Raw genomic sequence first — 13,822 nt, 5'->3', positions numbered from 1 at the left:
CTGAGATTTCTAGAACACGTCGCTTCCAAGTAACACTAACTGTGCCTGCCATTCCCTGAGAATGCACATCGTAAAGTACAAAACAGCTTCATATCTTCCAAATTCAACTCACTTAGGGTTTTTCCGTTTCTCAACGCTCCTAGGTAAAACCAATTATGTCCGAAATTCCCAGGGAATGCACGATGTAGAGTATCGATCCGATGTTTGAAAGTCATCCAACAATCCACTTCCTCACCACTGAGGCACAATCCCGACACGAATTCTTGTATTTCAACCAGAAAGTGAAAATTCAAACAAAGAAAGGTTTGCACAACTATGTCGAATGACACCAAATTCGGAAGTCATGACATCCAAATGATGTCATGGCAAACACACTACTACCGTAACAGAAGGTCCTAAGTATGCTCTGAACAAAACCACGCTCTGATACCAATCTGACACGCCCCGACCCCGATATTCCCCAAATACCAGGATAGGCACGTGCTGGCCGACACCCGAAGGTGACGAAAGCCATTTATTGAGTGCAAATGTTGAAAACAAGGGATAAATAAGGTTTAAAAATATAAAAGAATAATTAATATGCAAATAAGGACCGTGTTCAGAGCACACCTCTAATCTAGAACACTAAAAGAAAATAATATAAAATTGAATAAAACAAAGGAGTGGGTCCTACACCGAGAGGACTCGAAGATGCCGATGCGGAAGTGCCTGGACGTCGGGATTGTATGCCTCGATTCTAAGTCCTGAAGGGGGCGCAAAACAAACATGAGTGGACCAAGTTGATATATATATAAGTAATAAAACAGTTATCAACATACTAACCCCCAGGTTTTATGAAAACACATATATAATGAGAAATATAGATTTTTCCTTAATCTAGCATGTCGTGCAGTGTCTCAAATCATCAATCGCATAAACAATAATAATCACTAGTGAATGTCCAATATAACACTTCAGGCCCCATGCCGGCTCCCCGTCTCTGAGCACACAGTCAGAGGAAAATGCACTTCAGGCCCCTTGCCGGCTCCCCGTCTCTGAGCAGACAGTCAGAGGAAAACACACTCCAGGCCCTATGCCAACACCAAACCGTCGCCCGGGACGGACCGGATCTATCCCTACGTCCCGTAGCGGAAAGGACAACTAGGTAAGTACAAAATCAGTGAACATACATATATTGAAAATCAACTTCATAGTATAAAGTCATCCATCATCTATACTATAAAGAGGTGTTCTAAACATGTTCTAAATATCATATCGTCATCCATCAGATATGCTATAAGAACATGGGTTATAGGAAAAATAGTAATAATTCAAACTAGCCTCAGTAAGCATGTTATCTCGTAAAACGTTCATAAAACATAATCATCAAATCATGCTTTTCATGTATGCATTTCTACTATCAAAACATGCATTTTTAGAAGGGGTCCACTCACAGTACTTCGCCTGTCGAAATGCCACGCCACTAGCGAAGACGGAAACGCCACGCCACTAGCGAAGACGGAAACGCCACAATTAAACGCCCCTAAGCACATAAAGGGTACATTTAGTCAAACTCTACTCAAACGATTGAATTTGGGAAAACGGACATCGGAAACGGGTTCAGGACGTCGAAATTAGCCTAGGAGGGGTCCCGCACGAAAACCCAAAAAGTCAACTGTCAAAGTCAACGTTGACCGTTGACCGGTCAAAGTCAAAGTCAACGCTGACCGTTGACCGGGTCAACGGTCAGACCGGGTCCGGGTTCGGGTCAACGGGTCAGGGTTCGGGTCAACGAGTCAAACGGGTCAGGGTCACGGGTCAACGGGTCAGGGTCACGGGTCACGGGTTTTGGGTTAGGGTTTTGGGCTTAGGTTGTTGGGTTTTGGGTTTAGGTTTTTGGGTTTTGGGTTTTGGGCTGCAACCAAGGCCCTAAGGCCTTTTGGGTTTTCAAATGAAACAAAAATAAAAATAAAAAAGGAAACGGTTGGGCTTTTGGGCTAAAACCCGAAATGGCCTAAGGCCCGTGGGGAAACAGGGATGGCCCGAAGGCCTGGGTGCCCGGAGAAGAACACCGGAGTTCGGCCGGAAAGTTCCCAAGCTCCGTTGGAGCTCACAACTCAACCAAAACATGTCATTCAATATACCAAATTGAAGCCCCGAAGGTAAGGAATCGAAATATACCCTTGGTTCCCGTCATCGTGGTCGGAGTTGGCCGGAAAACAGCCTGGAAGCCACGGGTGTCCGCCGGAACTGGGTAAGATTCAAATGAGCATAACTTCTTCAATACTCGATGAAATTAGGTGAAACAAAAAGGAAAGTTGTAGTACTCAGCGAGACGAAGAGATTGATACCTCGCACGCCGGCCAACTCGCCGTGGTTTGGCCGGAAATTGCCTCGAAAGGGGCGGTGCTCGCCGAAAAACTGGGAAATGTCTCCGAGGTGATTTCTTCGTGGTTTGACGTCCAAAACACAACCACAGGGTTAGAAAAGAGCTATAGGTGTGGGCATGGGTGTGTGTGTGTGTGTGTTCTTGTCGGAGGAAGGAGCACCGAGAGGGAGAGAAAGGAGAGAGAACACGGGAAGAAAGAGAGAAGAGAGAAGAGAAGACTTTTCAGAAAAAGAAAAGAAAAGAAAGGAAAGGGAAAGGGAACCGGGGAACAAAAACAGGGGGTGGGCCCCATGGGCTCACCAATTAAGGCTCAAAAACAATTTTAAAAAGGAAGGTATCCCCCAAACTTAGTGAAAATACAAAAATACTTATTTTCCTACGTAAATCTCAGGACGGGTTATTACAAAAATAATCCACAGGGATTTGAAAGCGAGCAATGTTTGAGTTATACAATGGTGGTGAGTGTGCAGAAGGCCTTGCTTGTGTTCTTAGTGTGCTCGTGTGCTTGCTGCAATTCGTGGCTTGCTGTGCTATTAAGAATGGCTTCTCAAGGTTAGTGTTTTCATGGGGTTTTGATTCACATGAACATATTAGGTTTAACAGAGTATGCCACTGAGCTGCCAACAATGTCGGTGGTTGTTTTCATGCTACGTGATGAAGCAGCAGCTCCTTCACCAAAACAACCAGCATTTTTATTGGAGTTATATATAACAGTGTACTGAAGGATAAAATTCTGTAAATGATGTGACATGTAGTAGCATGGAACCTCGCTAAAACTCTTAAGATATTCCGAAATGTTGTATGTCAAGCAACTATTGGTAGCTTGTAAAAGGTTATTAACCACAAAAATTTTGCTTCAAATAAGTAGGTTCCAATTTTCTTTCTTGTGCATTGACATGCGGGGCATGTCAGAATTATTGGTCTCAATTACGAAGTAATTGAAGAGAAATTATACTAGTCTAGTTAGCTAATTCTATAAATTATGTGACAGGTACTATGGTGGGGGCTTAGCTAACAGAAAACTTGACGCAAAATCAAGCACAGTGACGTTCTAGAATTCATACAACTAACTTCACTTAATAAGATAAGACTTTATTGTTGTTGTTGTTGTTTGTACTATGGTGGATGCTTGATCGCTAACAGCCTTGGATTTGAAGGAAAATGATCCTCGCCAGATCCTTTTCCTAAGGATCCCGTGATCTCACCTATTCATCTTACATTGTGCAGTAAAAAATCATTTCAAAATTTAAAATTACATATGAATAATACCTAACGAAAACTGACCATACGATATACGATGAACGGATGAGATCACGGGATCCCCAAAATCCCTAGGAAAAGGATCCTCGCCGGATCATTTTCCGAATTTGAAATGTAAATCCGTCCACTACATATGACACATTCACATTTATTAGAGTTTAAGAATGAGATATTTGTGTTAGGCAAACTTCATGTCCAGGAGAGAAGATGTTGATCTGTGATGCTTTGCTTGCCAAATAAATAAAAGAAAAATGGGTAAAGTACAAAAAACTACCTCAACTATGGATCAAACGACACTTTCATACCTTATCTTTTAAAATTGACAATGTCATACCTCATCTTACGAATTTGTGACAATGTCATACCTTCCGTCAGTTTGTCTGTCATCTATTCCGTTAAGTAGTGACGTGGCTTAAAAAAATAATTAAATATTAAAAAAATAATTAAATATTAAAAACTAAAATTATAAAATCATTTAACAATTTTTTTTTTACATGGGGACCCACCCTTTATCCCCCTCACCTTTCTTCCCTTCTCCCGTTTTCCCCCACCCCAAACCCAGATCCCATCCCTACCCGCTCCCGTCTTCCCCTAACCCACCCCCCAAACTCATCACCCTCAACCTTCTTCCCCACATGTCTCCCCTGAACTCATCACCCTCACCCTTTTTCCCCATTTAAGTCCCCAATTTTTAATTTACTCAAACAAATCAAATCCCAATTGGAATTTCGCAAATTGGGTGTGCTCTGTTGCTACCCCTTTGACACCTCTGCCTTGTGCATCCATCCTTTTCTTTCTCCCCTGTTCAAATCCCAATTGGAATTTTGCAAGCTGGGTATGCGTCGTGACGGCGTGCTCATGCATCTATGGATTGCTGCATCGCAATAGAGGAATTAGAGCGAGAAAGGTGCCGGACTCGCCGATCAAGGCGCGTTTATTAACCCGATTCTTCGCTAAAAGCCTGAGCTTGGCCGCTGCAGATTGCTTCACGACAAGCGACGGCGATTGGAGGCCGTCAACACAGATCTTGATCGTCGGCTGAAGATCCTCCGACAAAATGCTCTCGATGATCTCGGTTGAGAAGTTCTCCCTCTGTAAAAACCCCTGGCATGGTTCCAGTTCTGGCATAGCCTCAGATAATATAAAGGTCAGCGCGTTTCCGGCGACGGCAAGCTTGCGAGCCGTTTTAATTCTTCCGATATGTCGTTGCTACATGCGGATAAATCACTAAAGGCTTGGGATAACTAGAGGTACTCCTCGTCGGAAGACATAGACTTACTGGCGGAACTATGGGTGCGGAGGGCGAGCTCGCTGAGGCGCATGTCGACGACCGAATCAGTCAGATTCTCGGAGACGAAAAGCTCTTGGCGTGGGTGCAGAGGACGAGGTTTGTGAAGTTTAGGGCTTGGAGCTTGCGGACAATGGCAGAGCCGACGAGGTTGTTGTTGCAATGTGAAAGGGAGAAAAGGGAGAGAGATGGGGGAGGGATGGTGGTTCTAGGCACGGCGAGGGAGAGTGAAGTAGGGATGGGATCTGGGTTTGGGGTGGGGGAAAACTGGAGGAGGGAAGAAAGGTGAGGGGGATAAGGGGTGGGTCCCCATGTAAAAAAAAAGTTAAATGATTTTATAATTTTAGTTTTTAATATTTAATTAATTATTTAATTTAATTTTTTTTTTAAAGCCACGTCACTACTTAACGGAATAGATGACAGACAAACTGACGGAAGGTATGACATTGTCACAAATTCGTAAGATGAGGTATGAAATTGTCAATTTTAAAAGATGAGGTATGAAAGTGTCGTTCGACTCATAGTTGAGGTAGTTTTTTGTACTTTACCCAAGAAAAATTAATGAAAATGACTTGAAAACTTTGACTTTTAACAAAAATGACAAAAAAGTATTGTATGTAAATAGTATCAGGAGTGACATTTTAGAGTAAAAATATCAATTTTCGTTAAAGTAAACAATACATTAAGTGTTTGATTAAAACTCCAATAAATAAATTCCAAGACTCGTCAAATTGGTTTACCTTTATTTTATTTTATTACGGATCGCTTTTACCATTGTGTCCATACTAATAACACGTAGCATATTTTACCATCTACTAGCACATTACGTGGTGTTGAATTTTATGACAAAAATGAAAGGTAAAATCATTCATTATATATTGTAATTCATTTATCAATTTTCCGACATATATATTTGCATTCTTCAACAGCGTGAACATCTCTCTCCCTAGCCACTATGGGTCGTACTCGGCCCCATTCGGAGCCAATTTGTCTTATCAATCTACTGAATACAACTGGTGTGGTCAGAATTGATGAAGTGGAGCTTTCTAGCTAGGATCAGTTTGAGGGAATTGTTATGCCTCGTCCACATGTTTGCCTGGAAGTCGCGTGTAAGTTCACGTTGCATCAACGACTGGAAGTCGAGCGTATGCCCTTAAATTAGCGTTACTGAAAGTCAATCAAAGAAAAAGAAAATCCAACCTTTCCGGCTTTTTGTTTCTGCATGTCAAAAGAAGCAGCCATTTTAGCACTTAAACTCCTCCATGAGAAAGCTAACAATGAATTCTACTGAATTCTTTTTTGCCAGTACTGTATTGCTCATCTTCCTTGTGATTCTTCCCTCTTCCATTTCGGTTACCCTAGACGCCATTACACCAAAGCAACCCCTAAGAGAGGACGACGTTCTTCTCTCCCCCACTAAAATCTTTGCACTAGGGTTTTTTAAGCCAGGCAATTCTCGTAACCGTTACATCGGAGTTTGGTACAACAAAATTCCAATCAAAACCATTGTCTGGATTGCAAACAGAGAAAACCCCATGGTTCCTACTGCTGGAACTGGACTTCTAGCCATTCATGGAGATCATGGTGGCCTTGTTATTTATGGGGAGGACCAAAATAACCCTATCTGGTCCGCTAATCTCACCGTCTCTTCTCCAAACAATTCCGTGATAGCCAAGCTTTCGGATAAGGGAAATCTTGTTGTTGAAATTAATGGTGAAAACGTGTGGCAAGGTTTTGATTATCCCACAGATACGGTGCTTCCTTCTATGAAAATTGGGCTGGACAGGCGGTCCGGGTTGAACCGGTTCCTCACATCTTGGAAGTCCCAAGATGATCCAGGAATGGGCAACTGTTCGTACCGGATAGAGCCGAGTGAGAGTCCACAGGGGTTCTTATACATGGGTCAGACTCCATTGTGGCGGACTGGACCTTGGATCGGTGAAAGATGGTCCGGGGTGCCTCAAATGGAAAATAGGATCTTCTTCAACGTTACTTTTGTGAACGATCAAGATGAGGTATCCATCATGTATAGTACTGTTTATGAATCAATCGTCGTAAAGATGGTCATCGATGAATCAGGAAACATTGAACGGTCCGCATGGCAAGATGAAGTGCATAAATGGGCCAAGCATTGGTCCGCGCCGGATGGGCAGTGTGATTTTTACGGGAAGTGTGGTCCGAATAGCATTTGTGACCCATACCCAAAATTTGCGGATAAATTTGAGTGCAATTGCTTACCTGGATTCGAACCCAAGTTGCAACATGAGTGGTATTTGAGAAATTGGTCAGGCGGGTGCGTGAGGCAAAAAGGTTCATCCGTTTGCCAAAACGGGGAAGGGTTCGTGAAGTTGGAACGTCTGAAGGTGCCGAACACTTCTACGGCACGTGTGAACATGAGTATGAGTCGGGAAGCATGTAAAGAAGAATGCCTGAGAAATTGTTCTTGCACGGCATACGCAAATGCAGATGAAAGGGAGGGAGGGAGTGGCTGTATAACATGGCATGGGGACTTGATGGACACAAGGACTTATTTGGATACGGGTCAAGATTTATACGTGCGAGTTCATGCAAATGTTTCAGGTATATTTCCATTATCAATTTATCTTCTTTCTTCTCTTTTACTAATCAATAATTCCCCTTACAACACCCAGGTTCCATTTAAAAAAAAAAAAAAAAAAAAAATTCTTTCTTTATTTCATTAAAAATTTTGAGGAATTATTATTTAGTTGGGTAGTTGCATGTTTGTTATCATTCTAAAAAAATCATTTGGCACTGGTCTCTTGCCAAATAATAAAAGTGAAATTGTTTCGTCAAGAGTGTAAGATGACTATGTTGGAGTACTAATTTTTTTATAAAAAATTCAGAAATTTCTATAAATTATACTAAAAATTTAGTTCTTATGTTCATTGGAGCTTTTTACAAGGATTTTTCCCGAATTTTTACAAGGATTTTTAAAGATGGAAATAAATGCTCGTATGTATATCTGCAGCTCAATACGCAAAGAAGTCAAACAGTTCTTTTGGCAAGAAGAGGAAGCTGGAAGTTTCAGTAGCATGTGGTCTATTGTTCTTCCTCGTGTTTTCCCTTGCATGTTGGTTGGTAAAGAGGAAGAGAAAAGGTAAACAAATTTCCTTTTACTAGGTTGCCCTCTAATCATTCACAATTATGTAACTGGATATTGGTTTTAATTATTTAAGAACACAATATTATCTGTTTATGTACTTTTATCACAGGTAAGAGAAGTCAGGATAAATTTTTAGCATCAACCTCCTGGGAAGATTCTTCTGCTACAACAAATATTGATGAAAGTGGAATAAACTCTGAATTACCATTCTTTGAACTAAGTACCATAGTTAAGGCCACAAATAATTTCGCTTCCAACAACCAGCTTGGAACAGGTGGTTTCGGCTCTGTTTATAAGGTACGTAGTTGCCCTCAAATAATGTCTCAAGTCATAAATCAAACTTGGAATAGACATTTTTAAGATTTATTTTTTAGCCATCTGCGCTCCAAATCAATTATTTTATTATTTTTTTCCTCTACTCACCCTTGTAGTTTAAACAGAAGAACATAATGAATAAATCTTGCAGAGAAAGAAAGAGAATCAAGAAGAGAGAGGGAGCAAGATTTAGAGAGAGAGAGAGAGAGAGAGAGAGAGAGAGAGAGAGAGATTTTAGACAGAAAAAAGTGAATCTTTGTTAATCGTTTCAGAAAAAATACAAGGTAGTGTTCCATAAGGATATATATCCAAACCATATTGCTTACAAGCTAAGCTAACATTTAGCTCACAGGTTATTGACACTTGCAAACAATAGGATTAGAAGACCATTACAGTTAACAAAAATCAAGAGACCCGTCCAATAAAGACTGGAAAGGCTGACTCAAAAATATATTTCATTAAATTTCAAACCCAATCAACAATCGATAAGTGATGGGAACTATCTTGTTTCTACTTTTCACAATTATCCCACACGGTGCTGCGGGTTTTGAAACTGTATAAAACACGTAGAAAGTTTTAAATCTATATATGATAAGCCATACTACTTATATATATGTGGAAATCTATTCACAAACCTATTGTTAAGCCATAATACTTACGTATAAGTGATGGTTGCATGGTATAAATCTTCTACACACAAAAAAGCAAGTGTTTCCCACCCTAGGAAATTGTTAAGCACCTATCAAATTAATTGATTGGAAACAGTATGGTGCTTCCCAATGTAAAGAGTTAATGACACTAAAGCAGCAGATTAGTGAATAGATTAGCAAATTGTTAATTATGATTTGTTTTGGGTCCAAAGAAATCTTGTTAGGTGATGGTGAATCAATATGAAAGTAAACAATGCTGATTTCAAAATGGATACTGAAGAGCTATTCATTGAATGAAGTAACTATTAAATCTGTTTAATTACATCAGTTTTAGTGAGACGTAAACAAAACAATTCTCTTCTCTATGCATGAGAGTATGACAAAGTTAAAAAAGTCGAACATTGAGATATAATAGCTTGTATAAACGATGTTCAAAACATGAAAACTGACGACTAATTAAAGATATTTTACTTGTAGGTTTCTGAAAACAAATTCAATAAAAAAACATAAAATTAATAACCACCTAGATATTAATCGACGATTTATACAAAACTCAGAAAAATTTACTAAAATTCATATAAAATAACATAAAAAATCTCATAAATTAAATGATTATTCAGATAAAATGGAATCACATCAAAAGAAATTTAAACGAAGAACTCCATCTGAAGCAAATTTCACATGCAATAGTTCTAGAAGATGCCTAAGATGACAAGGAGTCATTTGAGACCATCGACTCAACCCCATTCGAACGCAATCACAAAATCAAAAAGGACAAAATGGGCAAACAAAAAAAATGAGGCAGTACCTATCTTGAGCTTGAAGGAGAGAGAAGGAAGAACGACGGTGCCCTTCATCTGCAGAATTTTTCCGATGTTGTTTCCGGCCGTCGCCGCCAGCGCTAGGAAGATCGACTCTCACATCCCAAGAACCCTAATTTATAAACTCCCAATCAAACGCAAGAAATTCAACATACCGTAAGACGCTTTCTGACGGCCAAATTCATCGACAACGGAGGCGGTTGTCGACCGTCAATGTACCACCATTTCGCGCCCGCCATGTTTGTGGCTTTCAACCGTCACTACTTGGTTTGTGGGCTTCACATCGGGAGATACGGGGAGCGGAGAGAAAAGAAGAGCAGAGGAAGATGAAAGATTGTGGATTTTCCAGTAGAGAAGGAGAGAGAGGAGGGATGAGAAATGACAGGAGAACGCACGCGTAGGAGAGAAAGAGGAAGAGAGGTGAGAGGAGAGCGCGTCTCAAACCCTCTGGACAAAATTGTGGGCAATTTGGTCAACAACAAAATAGTGGCAGAGTTGTAAATGGAATGAAATCCGGTGAAAACACTGTTCATTTGAACAGTTCAATTGAAAACTTTACTTTAGACTAAAGTAATAATTCAAAATACTGTGATCTTTTGTTATTTCAATCGCGTATCTCATTCACTTGAAGTAGTCAAAGCATTTTTATGTATATGCATTGAGTTTTACTCCTTTGTTAATGTATAAATGCAATTTCAAGGGGAGGATATATACAGAGCTAGGAATATGTTGTTTATTTTCTTGAAAGATGAGTGCACTATAAGTTGAATTTGGATTATAATTCAGGGTGTGCTTGATAATGGAAAGGAGATAGCAGTGAAAAGACTAGCCAAGAATTCTGGCCAAGGAATTGGAGAGTTTAAGAATGAAGTTGTGCTGCTTTCAAAGCTCCAACACAGGAACCTTGTGAGGATCATAGGTTGCTGCGTTCAAGATGAAGAGAAAATGCTGATCTATGAATACTTGCCAAACAAAAGTCTTGACTTTTTCATTTTCGGTATGTCTTTCTTTTACTTTTGTTCTTCTTTTTATACAAGCAATATTGTGGAGGGGAAATCGAGCTTAGGACCTCAGGTGCATGATTGAATACTCTTAACTCAACTCAGTTACAAGCACCTTTCTTTTCACTTGTGTATCTAAAATTGTCGGTTAAAAACCTTGAAACAAGCAAGAATACAATCTAATTTACTTTGCTTACTTTTTTCCCTTACAAAGCAAAAGAGGCGCTCTTGGATTGGACAAGACGCTTTGAGATAATCTGTGGGATTGCTAGAGGGATCTTATATCTTCATCAGGATTCGAGATTAAGAATCATCCATAGAGATCTAAAGGCCAGCAATGTTCTGTTGGATTCTGCTATGAACCCCAAGATTTCAGATTTTGGTATGGCTAGGATATTTGGAGCTGAACAAATTGAAGCAAATACAAACCGTGTGGTTGGGACATAGTAAGTTTCATTCAAAATTGAAAGTACACCTGTTTTTGTTACAGAAAGAAGCTGTGATAATTAATCAATTTTATTTTGTTGCTTCAGCGGTTATATCTGGATTAATTTTATTTTGTTGCTTCAGCGGTTATATGTCACCAGAGTACGCAATGGAAGGACTTTTTTCAGTAAAGTCTGACGTATATAGCTTCGGCGTTTTACTACTAGAAATTGTTACTGGCAGAAAGAACATTGGCTACTACCACGATAGTCCTTACTCAAATTTAGTTGGACATGTAAGCATAACATTAAGACATTACCAAACTTCTCTTCGTCTGCTTTTATAACTTGATGATTAATTTGTAAATGGTTTTTAGGTTTGGGACTTGTGGAAGGAAAATAGAGCCTTGGAAATCATTGATTCATCTCTGGAAGAATCATACCCTGTCAACGAAGTTCTAAGATGTATTCACATTGCCCTCTTGTGCGTGCAAGAGCAAGCGAAGGATCGTCCACTCATGTCAGCAGTGGTTTCCATGTTGGGTAATGATGCAGCAATTCCTTCACCAAAGCAACCTGGATTTTTGTTGAACAGAGGTTATCATACTAGTGGAGACCCATCATCCAATACTAATGGAGCTTACTCTGTAAATGACATGACCTATACAGAAGCAGAAGGTCGCTAAGGAGAGAACTAGACGTATAATTGGACAGACTATATTATTCAATTGAGAATCACATGATGAGTGAGATAAGAAGAGAGGATATACCCCGATTTCCCTCAATAATTTGCCTTATAACTAGGGACCTAAGTTCTATATTAATTTGCAACACTCATCATTTGTCTTGTTGTAAATACACGTTATAAAATATATGCCCTATAATTGGGGATCTAAGTTCTATATCTGCTATACTCATCATATGTCTTGTTGTAAATGCAAGCTATAAATTATTTGCTACATTCATCATCAGTCCGACCAGGCTAGCTACATAAAAGTACTTTTTGACCGCCAAAGACATGTAGGAAGGTTGACAACTTTATGACACAAGGTTTTAGAAGCAAGCCTACTCAGACACTAATTATGCCACATGTCAACCGCAATCAAAAGAAAAAGTCTAGGACGGGCCACAAAGGTGCTCCGACCTATTCTGAGTGACGTGGTTAATTAATCAAGGCCGAGCGGGACGCTGGGAACACATTGGACCTTTGGATGTTACTAGAAATGTTGCCCAGGCGTTGCTGTGGGAATACAAATTGTATGAAACATTATGTATGAATGATATAAAAGATTATGTCATAAACGAAATTGTGAGATCGATGCATACAATTGTCCTCTTGTGTGCTCAAGACTATGCTACTGACCGGTCAACCATGTCGTCAGTTGTTTTCCAAAACAGCCTGCATTTTTATTGAGGATGAATTGTACTAGTGGAGATCAATCAACAAGTACTGAAGGTGATTGAGCAATGTGCATGTCTACGGTCAATATAAGGCGTGTATATAAAAGGTGGAGATGGAGCAATGTGCATGTCTACGTACATAAATTAATTCTCTGAAAAGAAGTACTAGCCATAAATTATTGGAATGAAAGAATAAACGGTGTATAAATGGTCATGTGTCTACGTACAGAAATCAATTCTCTGAAAAGAAGTTCAACTAGCCATAAATTATTAATTAGAATGAAACAATAAACGGTGTATAAATGGTCGTGTGTCTATGTACAAAAATCAACTAGTCATAAATTATTGGAATGAAACAATAAACAATGTCTAAATGGACATGTGCAACTAGTTTAGAAAAATCAAACAGCTTCGTTTTAAGATCATCCATTGACTAATTAACAAGTTTAGAATTCTCATGAAGTAAATAAAACTATGAGTTCTACTGGCTGCTAATGAAGTCAGTGCTTTATCTTTCATGTACTTCTCCCATCTTGCATTTTTACCCTAGACACAATTACACAAAACCAACCCATAAGACGGCGGGGTATTAGTCTCTAGCCGGAAAATCTCCGCAATCGGGTTCTTCAGCCCCAGAAGTTCTTCAAACTGCTATGTTGGAGTTTGGCATAACAAAATTCCAGAGCAAACCATCGTTTGGGTTTCAAACGGGGACAACCATATTAGCCATTAACAGAGATCATAGAGGCCTTGCCATCTATATAAATGATCAAAATACCCCTCTCTGTCAAGATTTTAGGTTGCTGTGTTTAAGACAAAGAAAAGATGCTATAATCTATGAATACGTTCCGAACAAAAGTACTACTCTTTCATGCACCATCTTATTTTTGCTTTTAATTTCTCTATTTGTCACTTGAAACTAAGGTTGCACGAATTCCTTATTAGCTTTTTAATTTTTAATAATATCCGCGGGATTGTTGCTAGAGTGAAAGTAGAAACAGCGAGGAGCCTTTTTTTTTTTTTTTTACTTGTTATTTTAATTAGAATTGTTGGACTCAGTTATGTGTTATATTAGCACGTAACAAAAGTTTTTACAAAATTGTGACAAAAGGATTGTATTTCCACATGAGTGTGTTAGGTATCTATTTATACTATATTTGGTACTCGAA

General features: G+C 39.4%; 1 protein-coding gene and 1 long non-coding RNA gene across 2 annotated transcripts; one reads left to right on the top strand and one right to left on the bottom strand.

Moving 5' to 3' along the window:
- Window positions 1–491: 491 nt before the first annotated feature.
- Window positions 492–2,559, bottom strand: LOC137722259 (uncharacterized). The gene is made up of 3 exons (XR_011066748.1): window positions 2,331–2,559; window positions 2,161–2,229; window positions 492–1,522 (listed from the first exon to the last, which is right to left on the bottom strand). It is a non-coding gene; the product is annotated as an uncharacterized lncRNA (long non-coding RNA).
- A 3,481-nt stretch (window positions 2,560–6,040) lies between these two features.
- On the top strand, window positions 6,041–12,300 carry LOC137726673 (G-type lectin S-receptor-like serine/threonine-protein kinase At1g11410). The gene is made up of 7 exons (XM_068465612.1): window positions 6,041–7,496; window positions 7,906–8,034; window positions 8,150–8,337; window positions 10,613–10,823; window positions 11,042–11,273; window positions 11,398–11,548; window positions 11,630–12,300. Exons 1-7 carry the CDS (start codon window positions 6,179–6,181, stop codon window positions 11,936–11,938), a joined length of 2,538 nt encoding a protein of 845 aa, XP_068321713.1. The 5' UTR covers window positions 6,041–6,178; the 3' UTR covers window positions 11,939–12,300.
- The last annotated feature ends 1,522 nt before the right edge of the window (window positions 12,301–13,822 follow it).

This window comes from Pyrus communis, chromosome 2 (genome assembly GCF_963583255.1).
Source record: "Pyrus communis chromosome 2, drPyrComm1.1, whole genome shotgun sequence".
NCBI classification, from domain to species: domain Eukaryota; kingdom Viridiplantae; phylum Streptophyta; class Magnoliopsida; order Rosales; family Rosaceae; genus Pyrus; species Pyrus communis.
This window is presented reverse-complemented; position numbering and strand designations above follow the sequence as displayed.

Coding starts and splice junctions, on each gene's coding strand:
- LOC137726673 (XM_068465612.1), top strand. CDS start 6,179: ATGAGAAAGCTAACAATGAATTCTACTGAATTCTTTTTTGCCAGTACT. Junction 7,497..7,905: donor AGTTCATGCAAATGTTTCAG/GTATATTTCCAT, acceptor GTATATCTGCAG/CTCAATACGCAAAGAAGTCA. Junction 10,824..11,041: donor TCTTGACTTTTTCATTTTCG/GTATGTCTTTCT, acceptor TCCCTTACAAAG/CAAAAGAGGCGCTCTTGGAT.